At 38.8% G+C, this 19,616-nt stretch overlaps 1 protein-coding gene across 1 annotated transcript; it reads left to right on the top strand.

Moving 5' to 3' along the window:
• Positions 1-9,995: 9,995 nt before the first annotated feature.
• On the top strand, positions 9,996-12,208 carry LOC124722837 (piggyBac transposable element-derived protein 4-like). Its single transcript, XM_047247958.1, has 2 exons — positions 9,996-11,653; positions 12,097-12,208. The coding sequence occupies exons 1-2, from the start codon at positions 9,996-9,998 to the stop codon at positions 12,206-12,208; spliced, it is 1,770 nt and encodes a 589-aa protein (XP_047103914.1).
• The last annotated feature ends 7,408 nt before the right edge of the window (positions 12,209-19,616 follow it).

Genomic DNA, 19,616 nt, shown 5'->3' on the forward strand with positions numbered 1-19,616 from the left:
AGTGAAGCATCGGAATCTGTAACTAGTGTCACAGGAATGGTTCAAACGTAGACAGTAAGAAGAGTCAGTCTTCTTGTACTTAAGTCGGCATTGTGCCTTTTCTATTTAATTCCGATGCAATTTCTGTGTTTCGTCGTCGATAAGAAGGTCCAAGGGATACAGTAAACCTGGAGTGAAGCATCGGAATCTATAACTAGTGTCAATGGAATGGTTCATAACATAGACAGTAAGACGAGTCAGTCTTCTTGTAGTTAAGTCGGCATTGTGCCTTTCGTATTTCATTCCGATGCAAAGTCTGTGTTTCATTGTCAATAAGAAGGTTCAAGGGATACAATAAACCTGAAGTGAAGATTCGGAATCTATAACTAGTGTCACAGGAATGGTTCAAAACATAGTCAGTAAGAAGAGTCAGTCTTCTTGTACTTAAGTCGGCATTGTGCCATTTCTATTTAATTCCGATGCAATTTCTGTGTTTCATCGTCAATAACAAGGTCCAAGGGATATAGTAAACCTGGAGTGAAGCATCGGAATTTATAACTAGTACACAGGAATGGTTCAAAACATAGTCAGTAAGAAGAGTCAGTCTTCTTGTCCTTAAGTCGGCATTGTGCCTTTTGTATTTAATTCCGATGCAATTTCTGTGTTTCATCGTCAATAAGAAGGTACAAGGGATACAGTAAACCTGAAGTGAAGCGTCGGAATCTATAACTAGTGTCACAGGAATGGTTCAAAACATAGTCAGTAAGAAGAGTCAGTCTTCTTGTACTTAAGTCGGCATTGTGCCATTTCTATTTAATTGCGATGCAATTTCTGTAATTCATCGTCAATAACATAGTCCAAGGGATATAGAAAACCTGGAGTGAAGCATCGGAATTTATAACTAGTACACAGGAATGGTTCAAAACATAGTCAGTAAAGAGAGTCAGTTTTCTTGTCCTTAAGTTGGCATTGTGCCTTTTGTATTTAATTCCGATGCAGATTCTGTGTTACATCGTCAATAAGAAGGTCAGCGGGATACAGTAAACCTGAAATGACGCATCGGAATCCACAACTAGTGTCACAGGAATGGTTCAAAACATAGACAGTAGGAAGAGTCAGTCTTCTTGTACTTATGTCGGCATTGTGCCTTTTGTATTTAATTCCGATGCAATATCTGTGTTTCATCGTCAATAAGAAGGTCCAAGGTATACAGTAAACCTGAAGTAAAGCATCGAAATCTATAACTAGTGTCACAGGAATGTTTCAAACTATAATCAGTAAGAAGAGTCAGTTTTCTTATACTTATGTCGGCATTGTGCCTTTTCTATTTAATTCCGATGCTATTTCTGTGTTTCATCGTCAATAAGAAGGTCCAAGGGATACAGCTAACCTGAAGGGAAGCATCGGAATCTATAACTAGTGTCACAGGAATGGTTCAAAACATAGACAGTAAGAAGGGTCAGTCTTCTTGTACGTAAGGCGGCATAGTGCCTATTCTATTTAATTCCGATGCAATTTCTGTGTTTCATCGTCAATAAGAAGGTCAGAGGGATACAGTAAACCTGAAGTGAAGCATCGGAATCTATAACTAGTGTCACAGGAATGGTTCAAAACATAGTCAGTAAGAAGAGTCAGTCTTCTTGTACTTAAGTCGGCATTGTGCCTTTTGTATTTAATTCCGATGCAATTTCTGTGTTTCATCGTCAATAAGAAGGTCCAAGGGATACAGTAAACGTGGAGTGAAGCATCGGAATCTATAACTAGTGTCAGAGAAATGGTTCAAGACAAAGACAGTAAGAAGATTCAAATTCGTATACTTAAGTCGGCATTGTGCCTTTTCAATTTAATTCCGATGCAATTTCTGTGTTTCATCGTCAATAAGAAGGTCACATGGATACAGTAAACCTGAAGTGAAGCATCGGAATCTATAACTAGTGTCACAGGAATGGTTCAAAACAAAGTCAGTAAGAAGAGTCAGTCTTCTTGTAGTTAAGTCGGCATTGTGCCTTTCGTATTTAATTCCGATGCAATTTCTGTTGTGTCACCGTCAATAAGAAGGTCAGAGTGATACAGTAAACCTGCAGTGAAGCGTCGGAATTTATAACTAGTGTCACAGGAATGTTTCAAAACTTAGACAGTAGGAAGAGTCACTGTTCTTGTACTTAAGTCGGCATTGTGCCTTTTGTATTTAATTCCGATGCAATTTCTGTGATTCATCGTCAATAAGAAGGTCCAAGGGATACAGTAAACCTGAAGTGAAGCATCGGAATCTACAACTTGCGTCACAGGATTGGTTCAAACATAGTCAGTAAGAAGAGTCAGTCTTCTTGTACTTAAGTCGGTTTTGTGCCTTTCGTATTTAATTCCGATGCAATTTCTGTGTTTCACCGTCAATAAGAAGGTCCAAGGGATACAGTAAACCTCTAGTGAAGCATCGGAATCTATAACTAGTGTCACTGGAATGGTTCATAACATAGACAGTAAGAAGAGTCAGTCTTCTTGTAGTTAAGTCGGCATTGTGCCTTTCGTGTTTAATTCCGGTGCAATTTCTGTGTTTCACCGTCAATAAGAAGGTCAGAGGGATACAGTAAACCTGAAGTGAAGCATCGGAATCTGTAACTAGTGTCACAGGAATGGTTCAAACGTAGACAGTAAGAAGAGTCAGTCTTCTTGTACTTAAGTCGGCATTGTGCCTTTTCTATTTAATTCCGATGCAATTTCTGTGTTTCGTCGTCGATAAGAAGGTCCAAGGGATACAGTAAACCTGGAGTGAAGCATCGGAATCTATAACTAGTGTCAATGGAATGGTTCATAACATAGACAGTAAGACGAGTCAGTCTTCTTGTAGTTAAGTCGGCATTGTGCCTTTCGTATTTCATTCCGATGCAAAGTCTGTGTTTCATTGTCAATAAGAAGGTTCAAGGGATACAATAAACCTGAAGTGAAGATTCGGAATCTATAACTAGTGTCACAGGAATGGTTCAAAACATAGTCAGTAAGAAGAGTCAGTCTTCTTGTACTTAAGTCGGCATTGTGCCATTTCTATTTAATTCCGATGCAATTTCTGTGTTTCATCGTCAATAACAAGGTCCAAGGGATATAGTAAACCTGGAGTGAAGCATCGGAATTTATAACTAGTACACAAAAATGGTTCAAAACATAGTCAGTAAGAAGAGTCAGTCTTCTTGTCCTTAAGTCGGCATTGTGCCTTTTGTATTTAATTCCGATGCAATTTCTGTGTTTCATCGTCAATAAGAAGGTACAAGGGATACAGTAAACCTGAAGTGAAGCGTCGGAATCTATAACTAGTGTCACAGGAATGGTTCAAAACTTACACAGTAGGAAGAGTCACTGTTCTTGTACTTAAGTCGGCATTGTGCCTTTTGTATTTAATTCCGATGCAATTTCTGTGTTTCATCGTCAATAAGAAGGTCCAAGGGATACTGTAAACCTGAAGTGAAGCATCGGAATCTACAACTAGTGTCACAGGATTGGTTCAAACATAGTCAGTAAGAAGAGTCAGTCTTCTTGTACGTAAGTCGGTATTGTGCCTTTCGTTTTTATTCCGATGCAGTTTCTGTGTTTCACCGTCAATAAGAAGGTCAGAGGGATACAGTAAACCTGAAGTAAAGCATCGAAATCTATAACTAGTGTCACAGGAATGTTTCAAACTATAATCAGTAAGAAGAGTCAGTTTTCTTATACTTATGTCGGCATTGTGCATTTTCTATTTAATTCCGATGCAATTTCTGTGTCTCATCGTCAATAAGAAGGTCCAAGGGATACAGCTAACCTGAAGTGAAGCATCGGAATCTATAACTAGTGTCACAGGAATGGTTCAAAACATAGACAGTAAGAAGGGTCAGCCTTCTTGTACGTAAGGCGGCATAGTGCCTATTCTATTTACTTCCGATGCAATTTCTGTGTTTCATCGTCAATACGAAGGTACAAGTGATACAATGAACCTGAAGTGAAGTATCGTAATCTATGACTAGTGTCACAGGAATGGTTCAAAACATAGTCAGTAAGAAGAGTCAGTCTTCTTGTCCTTAAGTCGGCATTGTGCCTTTTGTATTTAATTCCGACTCAATTTCTGTGTTTCATCGTCAATACGAAGGTACAAGGGATACAGTAAACCTGAAGTGAAGCGTCGGAATCTATAACTAGTGTCACAGGAATGTTTCAAAACTTAGACAGTAGGAAGAGTCACTGTTCTTGTACTTAAGCCGGCATTGTGCCTTTTGTATTTAATTCCGATGCAATTTCTGTGATTCATCGTCAATAAGAAGGTCCAAGGGATACAGTAAACCTGAAGTGAAGCATCGGAATCTACAACTTGCGTCACACTATTGGTTCAAACATAGTCAGTAAGAAGAGTCAGTCTTCTTGTACTTAAGTCGGTTTTGTGCCTTTCGTATTTAATTCCGATGCAATTTCTGTGTTTCACCGTCAATAAGAAGGTCCAAGGGATACAGTAAACCTCTAGTGAAGCATCGGAATCTATAACTAGTGTCACTGGAATGGTTCATAACATAGACAGTAAGAAGAGTCAGTCTTCTTGTAGTTAAGTCGGCATTGTGCCTTTCGTATTTAATTCCGGTGCAATTTCTGTGTTTCACCGTCAATAAGAAGGTCAGAGGGATACAGTAAACCTGAAGTGAAGCATTGGAATCTACAACTAGTGTCACAGGATTGGTTCAAACATAGTCAGTAAGAAGAGTCAGTCTTCTTGTACTTAAGTCGGTATTGTGCCTTTCGTTTTTATTCCGATGCAATTTCTGTGTTTCACCGTCAATAAGAAGGTCAGAGGGATACAGTAAACCTGAAGTGAAGCATCGGAATCTGTAACTAGTGTCACAGGAATGGTTCAAACGTAGACAGTAAGAAGAGTCAGTCTTCTTGTACTTAAGTCGGCATTGTGCCTTTTCTATTTAATTCCGATGCAATTTCTGTGTTTCGTCGTCAATAAGAAGGTCCAAGGGATACAGTAAACCTGGAGTGAAGCATCGGAATCTATAACTAGTGTCAATGGAATGGTTCATAACATAGACAGTAAGAAGAGTCAGTCTTCTTGTAGTTAAGTCGGCATTGTGCCTTTCGTATTTCATTCCGATGCAATTTCTGTGTTTCATTGTCAATAAGAAGGTTCAAGGGATACAATAAACCTGAAGTGAAGATTCGGAATCTATAACTAGTGTCACAGGAATGGTTCAAAACATAGTCAGTAAGAAGAGTCAGTTTTCTTATACTTATGTCGGCATTGTGCATTTTCTATTTAATTCCGATGCAATTTCTGTGTCTCATCGTCAATAAGAAGGTCCAAGGGATACAGCTAACCTGAAGTGAAGCATCGGAATCTATAACTAGTGTCACAGGAATGGTTCAAAACATAGACAGTAAGAAGGGTCAGTCTTCTTGTACGTAAGGCGGTATAGTGCCTATTCTATTTACTTCCGATGCAATTTCTGTGTTTCATCGTCAATAAGAAGGTCAGAGGGATACAGTAAACCTGAAGCGAAGCATCGGAATCTATAACTAGTGTCACAGGAATGGTTCAAAACATAGTCAGTAAGAAGAGTCAGTCTTCTTGTACTTAAGTCGGCATTGTGCCTTTTGTATTTAATTCCGATGCAATTTCTGTGTTTCATCGTCAATAACAAGGTCCAAGGGATACAGTAAACGTGGAGTGAAGCATCGGAATCTATAACTAGTGTCACAGGAATGGATCAAAACATAGACATTAAGAAGATTCAAATTCGTGTACTTAACTCGGCATTGTGCCTTTTCAATTTAATTCCGATGCAATTTCTGTGTTTCATCGTCAATGAGAACGTCACATGGATACAGTAAACCTGAAGTGAAGCATTGGAATCTATAACTAGTGTCACAGGAATGGTTCAAAACAAAGTCAGTAAGAAGAGTCAGTCTTCTTGTAGTTAAGTCGGCATTATGCCTTTCGTATTTAATTCCGATGCAATTTCTGTGTGTCACCGTCAATAAGAAGGTCAGAGTGATACAGTAAACCTGCAGTGAAGCATCGGAATCTATAACTAGTGTCACAGGAATGGTTCAATCATAGACAGTAAGAAGGGTCAGTCTTCCTGTACTTAAGTCGGCATTGTGCCTTTTGAATTTAATTCCGATGCAATTTCTGTGTTTCATTGTCAATAAGAAGGTCAGAGGTATACAGTGAACCTGAAGTGAAGCATCGGAATCTATAACTAGTGTCACAGGAATGGTTCAATCATAGACAGTAAGAAGGGTCAGTCTTCCTGTACTTAAGTCGGCATTGTGCCTTTTGTATTTAATTCCGATTCAATTTCTGTGTTTCATCGTCAATAAGAAGGTACAAGGGATACAGTAAACCTGAAGTGAAGCGTCGGAATCTATAACTAGTGTCACAGGAATGTTTCAAAACTTAGACAGTAGGAAGAGTCACTGTTCTTGTACTTAAGTCGGTATTGTGCCTTTCGTATTTAATTCCGATGCAATTTCTGTGTTTCACCGTCAATAAGAAGGTCAGAGGGATACAGTAAACCTGAAGTGAAGCATCGGAATCTGTAACTAGTGTCACAGGAATGGTTCAAACGTAGACAGTAAGAAGAGTCAGTCTTCTTGTACTAAGGTCGGCATTGTGCCTTTTCTATTTAAATAAAATGCAATTTCTGTGTTTCGTCGTCAATAAGAAGGTCCAAGGGATACAGTAAACCTGGAGTGAAGCATCGGAATCTATAACTAGTGTCACTGGAATGGTTCATAACATAGACAGTAAGAAGAGTCAGTCTTCTTGTAGTTAAGTCGGCATTGTGCTTTCGTATTTAATTCCGATGCAATTTCTGTGTTTCACCGTCAATAAGAAGGTCAGAGGGTTACAGTAAACCTGCAGTGAAGCATCGGAATCTATAGCTAGTGTCACAGGAATGGTTCAAACATAGACAGTAAGAAGAGTCAGTCTTCCAGTACTTAAGTCGGCATTGTGCCTTTTGTATTTAATTCCGATGGAATTTCTGTGTTTCATCGTCAATAAGAAGGTCAGAGGGATACAGTAAACCTGAAGTGAAGCATCGGAATCTATAACTAGTGTCACAGGAATGGTTCAAAACATAGTCAGTAAGAAGAGTCAGCCTTCTTGTCCTTAAGTTGGCATTGTGCCTTTTGTATTTAATTCCGATGCAATTTCTGTGTTTCATCGTCAATAAGAGGGTCCAAGGGATACAGTAAACCTGGAGTGAAGCACCGGAATCTATAACTAGAATCACAGTAATGATTCAAAACATAGACAGTAAGAAGAGTCAGTCTCCTTGTACTTAGTCGGCATTGTGCCATTTGCATTTAATTCCGATGCAATTTCTGTGTTTCATCGTCAATAAGAATGTCAAAGGGATACAGTAAACCTGAAGTGAAGCATCGGAATCTATAACTAGTGTCACAGGAATGGTTTAAATCATAGTCAGTAAGAAGAGTCAGTCTTCTTGTACTTATGTCGGCATTGTGCTTTCGTATTTAATTCCGATGCAATTTCTGTGTTTCACCGTCAATAAGAAGGTCAGAGGGATGCAGTAAACCTGAAGTGAAGCATCGGAATCTATAACTAGTGTCACAGTAATGGTTCAAAACATAGACAGTAAGAAGGGTCAGTCATCTTGTACGTAAGGCGGCATAGTGCCTATTCTATTTAATTCCGATGCAATTTCTGTGTTTCATCGTCAATAAGAAGGTCAGAGGGATACAGTAAACCTGAAGTGAAGCATCGGAATCTATAACTAGTGTCACAGGAATGGTACAAAACATAGTCAGTAAGAAGAGTCAGTCTTCTTGTACTTAAGTCGGCATTGTGCCGTTTGTATTTAATTCCGATGCAATTTCTGTGTTTCATCGTCAATAAGAAGGTCCAAGGGATACAGTAAACGTGGAGTGAAGCATCGGAATCTATAACTAGTGTCACAGGAATGGTTCAAGGCATAGACAGTAAGAAGATTCAAATTCGTGTACTTAAGTCGGCATTGTGCCTTTTCAATTTAATTCCGATGCAATTTCTGTGTTTCATCGTCAATAAGAAGGTCACATGGATACAGTTAACCTGAAGTGAAGCATCGGAGTCTATAACTAGTGTCACAGGAATGGTTCAAAACATAGTCAGTAAGCAGAGTCAGTCTTCTTGTAGTTAAGTCGGCATTGTGCCTTTCGTATTTAATTCCGATGAAATTTCTGTGTGTCACCGTCAATAAGAAGGTCAGAATGATACAGTAAACCTGCAGTGAAGCATCGGAATCTATAACTAGTGTCACAGGAATGGATCAAACATAGACAGTAAGAAGGGTCAGTCTTCCTGTACTTAAGTCAACATTGTGCCTTTTGAATTTAATTCCGATGCAATTTCTGTGTTTCATTGTCAATAAGAAGGTCAGAGGGATACTGTGAACCTGAAGTGAAGCATCGTAATCTATAACTAGTGTCACAGGAATAGTTCAAAACATAGTCAGTAAGAAGAGTCAGTCTTCTTGTCTTTAAGTCGGCATTGTGCCTTTTGTATTTAATTCCGATGCAATTTCTGTGTTTCATCGTCAATAAGAAGGTACAAGGGATACAGTAAACCTGAAGTGAAGCGTCGGAATCTATAACTAGTGTCACAGGAAATTTTCAAACTTAGACAGTAGGAAGAGTCACTGTTCTTGTACTTAAGTCGGCATTGTGCCTTTTGTATTTCATTCCGATGCAATTTCTGTGTTTCATCGTCAATAAGAAGGTCCAAGGGATACAGTAAACCTGAAGTGAAGCATCGGAATCTACAACTTGTGTCACAGGATTGGTTCAAACATAGTCAGTAAGAAGAGTCAGTCTTCTTGTACTTAAGTCGGTATTGTGCCTTTCGTATTTAATTCCGATGCGATTTCTGTGTTTCACCGCCAATAAGAAGGTCAGAGGGATACAGTAAACCTGAAGTGAAGCATCGGAATCTGTAACTAGTGTCACAGGAATGGTTCAAACGTAGACAGTAAGAAGAGTCAGTCTTCTTGTACTTTAGTCGGCATTGTGCCTTTTCTATTTAATTCCGATGCAATTTCTGTGTTTCGTCGTCAATAAGAAGGTCCAAGGGATACAGTAAACCTGGAGTGAAGCATCGGAATCTATAACTAGTGTCACTAGAATTGTTCATAACATAGACAGTAAGAAGAGTCAGTCTTCTTGTAGTTAAGTCGGCATTGTGCCTTTCGTATTTAATTCCGATGCAATTTCTGTGTTTCACCGTCAATAAGAAGGTCAGAGGGATGCAGTAAACCTGAAGTGAAGCATCGGAATCTGTAACTAGTGTCACAGGAATGGTTCAAACGTAGACAGTAAGAAGAGTCAGTCTTCTTGTACTTAAGTCGGCATTGTGCCTTTTCTATTTAATTCCGATGCAATTTCTGTGTTTCATCGTCAATAACAAGGTCCAAGGGATATAGTAAACCTGGAGTGAAGCATCGGAATTTATAACTAGTACACAGGAATGGTTCAAAACAGAGTCAGTAAAGAGAGGCAGTTTTCTTGTCCTTAAGTTGGCATTGTGCCTTTTGTATTTAACCCTGCTGTTCTGTTCGGGTCTATATGACCCGAAACGAATATGAACGTTATTTTACATTATGTAAATACCAATATATATTTATGAAACTTTGTGACTTTGTCTGAAAATGGATGAGCAGCATGTGTTTTAAAAGGTTTTAAAAAAGTTTAAGAAGTTTGGGCTTCAACTGTAATAGTTGCATATGTAATGTTCGGGTCATAATGACCCGACACAAATATGTTTAGTGTAACTCGTATTTATTTCTAAAATCTGGAAATGGCGAAAATTATTTTTGTTGTGTTGTGTGGGAATAGTGACTGCATCATTCCAACTTACTCTCAACAATCACCTAAAGCTCCATGCGTTCACAACAATGGGCTTGTTTGTTGCTTTCCCCAGGAAATAATAATTGGCAGTTCTCAATAATTGGAATGCTTTGTTTCTGCCCAGTTTGACTTGTGACACCATGGCGATGAGACCATTGAATGATCGTGAGTTGGAAGAAATAGTAAATGCCTCACCAGATGAAGGATCACTTTCTGAGTTTGAAGATCACATCAGCAATGCATCTGAAAGCGAGTGTTCCGATGACAGTTACGACAGTCCACAGCCCATACAAAATAGTGTAGAGACTTTTCTTTCTAAAAATGGGAATATAGAATGGCAGTTGCATCCACCAGCACAACATGGTCGCCTACCAGCTTCGAACATCATCAAGAGTACCCCAGGAGTTACCAGGTATGCAGTCAGCAGAATATCTGATGTAAAATGTTCATTTGAAGCAGTATTTCACACAGCGCTTCAAAATGAAATAATAGAGATGACAAATATTGAAGGGCAGCGAGTTTATGGTGAACAGTGGACAGATATTGATGGTTCTGTTTTCCATGCATACTTAGGACTCTTACTCCTAGCGGGTGTATATCGATCTCATGGGGAGTCTACAAAAAGTTTGTGGGATAAAGATACTGGGCGAAACATATTTCGAGCAACCATGTCTCATGAAACATTCTGTAAGATATCACGTGTCCTGCGATTTGACAAGAAATCTACTAGAGAGGAAAGACGACGTACTGACAAACTTGCCGCAATTCGTAGTATTTGGGAGAAGTGGGTAGAGGTCCTTCCTAAACTGTATAATCCAGGAGAAAATGTTACTGTTGACGAGCAGTTAGTAGCATTTAGAGGTCGCTGTCCATTCAAGCAGTATATCCCAAGTAAACCGGCAAAATATGGGATCAAAATATGGACCATGTGTGACAGCAAAACTTCATACGTACTGAAAGCCCAAATTTATACAGGAAAGGTGAGTGGAGCGGCACCAGAAAGAAATCAGGGAATGAGGGTGGTATCTGATCTCACTTCTGAGTTACGTGGTCAGAATATCACGTGTGACAACTTTTTTACGTCGTACAATTTGGGGCAGCTGCTTCTGAAAAGGAAATTGACTATGTTGGGAACTATACGGAAAAATAAGCCGGAGCTTCCACACAAAATGACCAACAAGGAGGTACACAGCTCTTCATTTTACTTCACAAATGACACTACTGTGGTTAATTATATTCCTAAGAGACACAAGAATGTTGTACTTATGAGCACTCTCCACCATGATGCGGAAATCAGTGACAGGGCTGATAAGAAGCCAAAAATGATTTTGGACTATAATTCAACCAAAGGTGCTGTAGACACGCTTGATCAGTTATTAGGTACATATACATGCAAACGAAAAAGTAATAGGTGGCCAATGATAGTTTTCTACAATATTCTTGATGTTTCTGCTTATAATGCATACGTTTTGTGGATTTCGGTTGACCCTAATTGGAATGCAAGCAAATTGACTAGAAGGAGAATATTCTTGGAGGAACTTGGAAAGTCACTGATAAAAGAACATATTGCATCAAGAACGCATTTCCCAAGAACAGAAGATTCTTTGAGAATGGTCACAAGCATCCAAAACCCGAATGATGTGGGTGGTGTGTCAGAATCGGTAACAACAAGAAAATCTACAAAACGTGCACGCTGTAAGTTCTGTCCATCAAGTAATGACAATAAAACAAACATGGTGTGTGGAAAATGTAGTAAACATATTTGCAAGAAACATGTAACCTACTTGTGTCCACAGTGCAAGCAGTAAGAAAAGAACTGTAGTATTTTATAAGATGATTGTATTGAAAATTCTGTTGTTTCAAATTTATGTGAATACTTGTGCCTAAACTACAATCAGTAAGAAGAGAGGATTCTAAAGTTGTAGTGCTTTCTATGTTGGAATGTAATAAAAAAACTGTAGTGTGTTCTGTACTGTAGTGTGCTCTAAGATGAATATCTGTAATGACAACTGTCTGTTGTTAGAAAATGTCAATACTTACGTCTAAACTGTCAACAATAAGAATAGAAGTATGGAAAAACTGTAGTGCTTTCTAAGTTGAATGCCTGTAATGGAAACTGTCTGTTGTTTCAAATTTATGTGCATATTTAAATGAAAAATATCCCTCAATAAAGTTGTATGCATTGTTATTATTATTATTATTACCATTATTATTATTATTATTATTATTATTATTATTACTAACAAGGTACTGGAATAGAACAACAATGTCGATAGCTAAAACTGTACCAAAATTTATGTTTCTAAAGCATTTTGATATGTCGGGTCATATTGACCCGAACAGTATATATGTCAAGTAAAAGTGAACAGAACAGCAGGGTTAATTCCGATGCAGATTCTGTGTTACATCGTCAATAACAAGGTCAGCGGGATACAGTAAACCTGAAGTGACGCATCGGAATCCACAACTAGTGTCACATGAATGGTTCAAAACATAGATAGTAGGAAGAGTCAGTCTTCTTGTACTTAAGTCGGCATTGTGCCTTTTGTATTTAATTCCGATGCAATATCTGTGTTTCATCGTCAATAAGAAGGTCCAAGGTATACAGTAAACCTGAAGTAAAGCATCGAAATCTATAACTAGTGTCACAGGAATGTTTCAAACTACAATCAGTAAGAAGAGTCAGTTTTCTCATACTTACGTCGGCATTGTGCCTCTTCTATTTAATTCCGATGCAATTTCTCTGTTTCATCTTCAATAAGAAGGTCCAAGGGATACAGCTAACCTGAAGTAAAGCATCGGAATCTATAACTAGTGTCACAGTAATGGTTCAAAACATAGACAGTAAGAAGGGTCAGTCTTCTTGTACGTAAGGCGGCATAGTGCCTATTCTATTTAATTCCGATGCAATTTCTGTGTTTCATCGTCAATAAGAAGGTCAGAATGATACAGTAAACCTGAAGTGAAGCATCGGAATCTATAACTAGTGTCACAGGAATGGTTCAAAACATAGTCAGTAAGAAGAGTCAGTCTTCTTGTACTTAAGTCGGCATTGTGCCGTTTGTATTTAATTCCGATGCAATTTCTGTGTTTCATCGTCAATAAGAAGGTCCAAGGGATACAGTAAACGTGGAGTGAAGCATCGGAAACTATAACTAGTGTCACAGGAATGGTTCAAAGCATAGACAGTAAGAAGATTCAAATTCGTGTACTTAAGTCGGCATTGTGCCTTTTCAATTTAATTCCGATGCAATTTCTGTGTTTCATCGTCAATAAGAAGGTCACATGGATACAGTTAACCTGAAGTGAAGCATCGGAGTCTATAACTAGTGTCACAGGAATGGTTCAAAACATAGTCAGTAAGCAGAGTCAGTCTTCTTGTAGTTAAGTCGGCATTGTGCCTTTCGTATTTAATTCCGATGCAATTTTTGTGTGTCACCGTCAATAAGAAGGTCAGAGTGATACAGTAAACCTGCAGTGAAGCATCGGAATCTATAACTAGTGTCACAGGAATGGATCAAACAAAGACAGTAAGAAGAGTCAGTCTTCCTGTACTTAAGTCAGCATTGTGCCTTTTGAATTTAATTCCGATGCAATTTCTGTGTTTCATTGTCAATAAGAAGGTCAGAGGGATACAGTGAACCTGAAGTGAAGCATCGTAATCTATAACTAGTGTCACAGGAATAGTTCAAAACATAGTCAGTAAGAAGAGTCAGTCTTCTTGTCTTTAAGTCGGCATTGTGCCTTTTGTATTTAATTCCGATGCAATTTCTGTGTTTCATCGTCAATAAGAAGGTACAAGGGATACAGTAAACCTGAAGTGAAGCGTCGGAATCTATAACTAGTGTCACAGGAAATTTTCAAACTTAGACAGTAGGAAGAGTCACTTTTCTAGTACTTAAGTCGGAATTGTGCCTTTTGTATTTAATTCCGATGCAATTTCTGTGTTTCATCGTCAATAAGAAGGTCCAAGGGATACAGTAAACCTGAAGTGAAGCATCGGAATCTACAACTTGTGTCACAGGATTGGTTCAAACATAGTCAGTAAGAAGAGTCAGTCTTCTTGTACTTAAGTCGGTATTGTGCCTTTCGTATTTAATTCCGATGCGATTTCTGTGTTTCACCGCCAATAAGAAGGTCAGAGGGATACAGTAAACCTGAAGTGAAGCATCGGAATCTGTAACTAGTGTCACAGGAATGGTTCAAACGTAGACAGTAAGAAGAGTCAGTCTTCTTGTACTTTAGTCGGCATTGTGCCTTTTCTATTTAATTCCGATGCAATTTCTGTGTTTCGTCGTCAATAAGAAGGTCCAAGGGATACAGTAAACCTGGAGTGAAGTATCGGAATCTATAACTAGTGTCACTAGAATTGTTCATAACATAGACAGTAAGAAGAGTCAGTCTTCTTGTAGTTAAGTCGGCATTGTGCCTTTCGTCTTTAATTCCGATGCAATTTCTGTGTTTCACCGTCAATAAGAAGGTCATAGGGATACAGTAAACCTGCAGTGAAGCATCGGAATCTATAACTAGTGTCACAGGAATGGTTCAAACATAGACAGTAAGAAGAGTCAGTCTTCCTGTACTTAAGTCGGCATTGTGCCTTTTGTATTTAATTCCGATGGAATTTCTGTGTTTCATCGTCAATAAGACGGTCAGAGGGATACAGTAAACCTGAAGTGAAGCATCGGAATCTATAACTAGTGTCACAGGAATGGTTCAAAGCATAGTCAGTAAGAAGAGTCAGCCTTCTTGTCCTTAAGTCGGCATTGTGCCTTTTGTATTTAATTTCGATGCAATTTCTGTGTTTCATCGTCAATAAGAATGTCCAAGGGATACAGTAAACCTGGAGTGAAGCACCGGAATCTATAACTAGAATCACAGTAATGAATCAAAGCATAGACAGTAAGAAGAGTCAGTCTCCTTGTACTTAAGTCGGCATTGTGCCATTTGCATTTAATTCCGATGCAATTTCTGTGTTTCATCGTCAATAAGAATGTCCAAGGGATACAGTAAACCTGAAGTGAAGCATCGGAATCCATAACTAGTGTCACAGGAATGGTTTAAATCATAGTCAGTAAGAAGAGTCAGCCTTCTTGTACTAATGTCGGCATTGTGCTTTCGTATTTAATTCCGATGCAATTTCTGTGTTTCACCGTCAATAAGAAGGTCAGAGGGATACAGTGAACCTGAAGTGAAGCATCGTAATCTATAACTAGTGTCACAGGAATGGTTCAAAACATAGTCAGTAAGAAGAGTCAGTCTTCTTGTCCTTCAGTCGGCATTGTGCCTTTTGTATTTAATTCCGATGCAATTTCTGTGTTTCATCGTCAATAAGAAGGTACACGGGATACAGTAAACCTGAACTGAAGCGTCGGAATCTATAACTAGTGTCACAGGAATAATTCAAAACTTAGACAGTAGGAAGAGTCACTGTTCTTGTACTTAAGTCGGCATTGTGCCTTTTGTATTTAATTCCGATGCAATTTCTGTGTTTCATCGTCAATAAGAAGGTCCAAGGGATACAGTAAACCTGAAGTGAAGCATCGGAATCTACAACTAGTGTCACAGGATTGGTTCAAACATAGTCAGTAAGAAGAGTCAGTCTTCTTGTACTTGAGTCGGTATTGTGCCTTTCGTATTTAATTCCGATGCAATTTCAGTGTTTCACCGTCAATAAGAAGGTCAGAGGGATACAGTAAACCTGAAGTGAAGCATCGGAATCTGTAACTAGTGTCAAAGGAATGGTTCAAACGTAGGCAGTAAGAAGAGTCAGTCTTCTTGTACTTAAGTCGGCATTGTGCCTTTTCTATTTAATTCCGATGCAATTTCTGTGTTTCGTCGTCAATAAGAAGGTCCAAGGGATACAGTAAACCTGGAGTGAAGCATCGGAATCTATAACTAGTGTCACTGGAATGGTTCATAACATAGACAGTAGGAAGAGTCAGTCATCTTGTAGTTAAGTCGGCATTGTGCCTTTCGTATTTAATTCCGATGCAATTTCTGTGTTTCACCGTCAATAAGAAGGTCCAAGGGATACAGTAAACCTGGAGTGAAGCACCGGAATCTATAACTAGAATCAGAGTAATGATTCAAATCATAGACAGTAAGAAGAGTCAGTCTCCTTGTACTTAAGTCGGCATTGTGCCATTTGCATTTAATTCCGATGCAATTTCTGTGTTTCATCGTCAATAAGAATGTCCAAGGGATACAGTAAACCTGAAGTGAAGCATCGGAATCCATAACTAGTGTCACAGGAATGGTCAAAACATAGACAGTACGAAGAGATAGTCTTCTTGTACTTATGTAGGCATTGTGGCTTTTGTATTTAATTCCGATGCAATGTCTGTGTTTCATCGTCAAAAAGAAGGTCAGAGGGATATAGTAAACCTGAAGTGATGCATCGGAATATATAACTAGTGTCACAGGAATGTTTAAAAACATAGTCAATAAGAAGAGTCAGTCTTCTTGTCCTTAAGTCGGCATTGTGCCTTTTGTATTTAATTCCGATGCAATTTCTGTGTTTCATCGGCAATAAGGTCAGAGGGATACACTAAACCTGAAGTGATGCTTCGGAATCTATAACTAGTGTCACAGGAATGGTACAAAACATAGACTGTAGGAAGAGTCAGTCTTCTTGTACTTAAGTCGGCATTGTGCCTTTTGTATTAAATTCCGATGCAATTTCTGTGTTTCATCGTCAATAAGAAGGTCAGAGGGATACAGTAAACCTGAAGTGAAGCATCGGAATCTATAACTAGTGTCACAGGAATGGTTCAAAACATAGTCAGTAAGAAGAGTCAGTCTTCTTGTACTTAAGTCGGCTTTGTGCCTTTTCTATTTCATTCCGATGCAATTTCTGTGTTTCATCGTCAATAAGAATGTCCAAGGGATATAGTAACACTGGACTGAAGCATCGGAATCTATAACTAGTGTCACAGGAATGGTTCAAAACATAGACAGTAAGAAGAGTCAGTCTTCTTGTACTTAAGTCGAAATTGTGCCTTTTCTATTTAATTCCGGTGCAATTTCTGTGTTTCATTGTCAATAAGAAGGTCAGAGGGATACACTGAACCTGAAGTGAGGCATCGGAATCTATATCTAGTGTCACAGGAATGGTTCAAAACATAGTCAGTAAGAAGAGTCGTCTTCTTGTCCTTAAGTCGGCATTGTGCCTTTTGTATTTAATTCCGATGCAATTTCTGTGTTTCATCGTCAATAAGAAGGTACAAGGGATACAGTAAACCTGAAGTGAAGCGTCGGAATCTATAACTAGTGTCACAGGAATGTTTCAAAACTTAGACAGTAGGAAGAGTCACTGTTCTTGTACTTAAGTCGGCATTGTGCCTTTTGTATTTAATTCCGATGCAATTTCTGTGTTTCATCGTCAATAAGAAGGTCCAAGGGATACAGTAAACCTGAAGTGAAGCATCGGAATCTACAACTAGTGTCACAGGATTGGTTCAAACATAGTCAGTAAGAAGAGTCAGTCTTCTTGTACTTAAGTCGGTATTGTGCCTTTCCTATTTAATTCCGATGCAATTTCTGAGTTTCACCGTCAATTAGAAGGTGAGAGGGATACAGTAAACCTGAAGTGAAGCATCGGAATCTGTAACTAGCGTCACAGGAATGGTTCAAACGTAGACAGTAAGAAGAGTCAGTCTTCTTGTACTTAAGTCGGCATTGTGCCTTTTCTATTTAATTCCGATGCAATTTCTGTGTTTCGTCGTCAATAAGAAGGTCCAAGGGATACAGTAAACCTGGAGTGAAGCATCGGAATCTATAACTAGTGTCACTGGAATGGGTCATAACATAGACAGAAAGAAGAGTCAGTCTTCTTGTAGTTAAGTCGGCATTGTGCCTTTCGTATTTAATTCCGATGCAAGTTCTGTGTTTCACCGTCATTAAGAAGGCCAGAGGGATACAGTAAACCTGCAGTGAAGCATCGGAATCTATAACTAGTGTCACAGGAATGGTTCAAACATAGACAGTAAGAAGAGTCAGTCTTCCTGTACTTAAGTCGGCATTGTGCCTTTTGTACTTAATTCCGATGGAATCTCTGTGTTCCATCGTCAGTAAGAAGGTCGGAGGGATACAGTAAACCTGAAGTGAAGCATCGGAATCTATAACTAGTGTCACAGGAATGGTTCAAAACATAGTCAGAAAGAAGGGTCAGAGTTCTTGTCCTTAAGTCGCCATTGTGCTTTTTGTATTTAATTCCGATTCAATTTCTGTGTTTCATCGTCAATAAGAAGGTCCAAGGGATACAGTAAAACTGGAGTGAAGCACCGGAATCTATAACTAGAATCACAGTAAAGATTCAAAACATAGACAGTAAGAAGAGTCAGTCTCCTTGTACTTAAGTCGGCATTGTGCCAGTTGCATTTAATTCCGATGCAATTTCTGTGTTTCATCGTCAATAAGAATGTGCAAGGGATAGAGTAAACCTGAAGTGAAGCATCGGAATCTATAACTAGTGTCACAGGAATGGTTTAAATCATAGTCAGTAAGAAGAGTCAGTCTTCTTGTACTTATGTCGGCATTGTGCTTTCATATTTAATTCCGATGCAATTTCTGTGTTTCACCGTCAATAAGAAGGTCAGAGGGATACAGTAAACCTGAAGTGAAGCATCGGAATCTATAACTAGTCTCACAGGAATGGTTCAAACGTAGACAGTAAGAAGAGTCAGTCTTCTTGTACTTAAGTCGGCATTGTGCCTTTTGTATTAAATTCCGATGCAATTTCTGTGTTTCTTCGTCAATAAGAAGGTCAGAGGGATACAGTAAACCTGAAGTAAAGCATCGGAATCCAAAAGTAGTGTCACAGGAATGGTTCAAAACATAGACAGTAGGAGGAGCTAGTCTTCTTGTACGTAAGTCGGCATTTTGCCTTTTGTATTTAATTCCGATGCAATTTCTGTGTTTCATCGTCAATAAGAAGGTCCAAGGTATACAGAAAACCTTAAGTGAAGCATCGGAATCTATAACTAGTGTCACAGGAATGGTTCAAAACATAGTCAGTAAGAAGAGTCAGTCTCCTTGTACTTAAGTCGGCTTTGTGCATTTTCTATTTAATTCCGATGCAATTTCTGTGTTTCATTGTCAATAAGAATGTCCAAGGGATATAGTAACCCTGGACTGAAGCATCGGAATCTATAACTAGTGTCGCAGGAATGGTTCAAAACATAGACAGTAAGAAGAGTCAGTCTTCTTGTACTTAAGTCGAAATTGTGGCTTTTCTGTTTAATTCGGATGCAATTTCTGTGATTCATCGTCAACAAGAAGGTCAGAGGGATACAATAAACCTGAAGGGAGGCATCGGAATATATCACTAGTAACACAGGAATGGTTCAAATCAAAGTCAGCAAGAAGAGTCAGTCTTCTTGTCCTTAAGTCGGCATTGTGCCTTTTGTATTTAATTCCGGGGCAATTTCTGTGCTTCATCGTCAATAAGAAGGTCCAAGGGATACAGTAAACCTGGAGGAAAAAATCGGAATCTATAACTAGTGTTACAGGAATGGTTCAAATCATAGACAGTTAGAAGAGACAGTCTTCGTGTACTTAAGCCGGGATTTTGCATTTTGTATTTACTTCCGATGCAATTTCTGTGTTTCATGGTCAATAAGATGGTCCAAGGGATACAGCAAACCTGAAGTGAAGCATCGGAATCTATAGCTAGTGTCACAGGAATGATTCAAAACATAGACAGTCGGAAGAGTCAATGTTCTGGTGCTTAAGTCGGCATTGTGCCTTTTGTATTTAATTCCGAT

This window comes from Schistocerca piceifrons, chromosome X (genome assembly GCF_021461385.2).
Source record: "Schistocerca piceifrons isolate TAMUIC-IGC-003096 chromosome X, iqSchPice1.1, whole genome shotgun sequence".
Classification (NCBI taxonomy): Eukaryota; Metazoa; Arthropoda; class Insecta; order Orthoptera; family Acrididae; genus Schistocerca; species Schistocerca piceifrons.

Coding starts and splice junctions, on each gene's coding strand:
- LOC124722837 (XM_047247958.1), top strand. CDS start 9,996: ATGAGACCATTGAATGATCGTGAGTTGGAAGAAATAGTAAATGCCTCA. Junction 11,654..12,096: donor TTGTGTCCACAGTGCAAGCA/GTAAGAAAAGAA, acceptor ATTACTAACAAG/GTACTGGAATAGAACAACAA.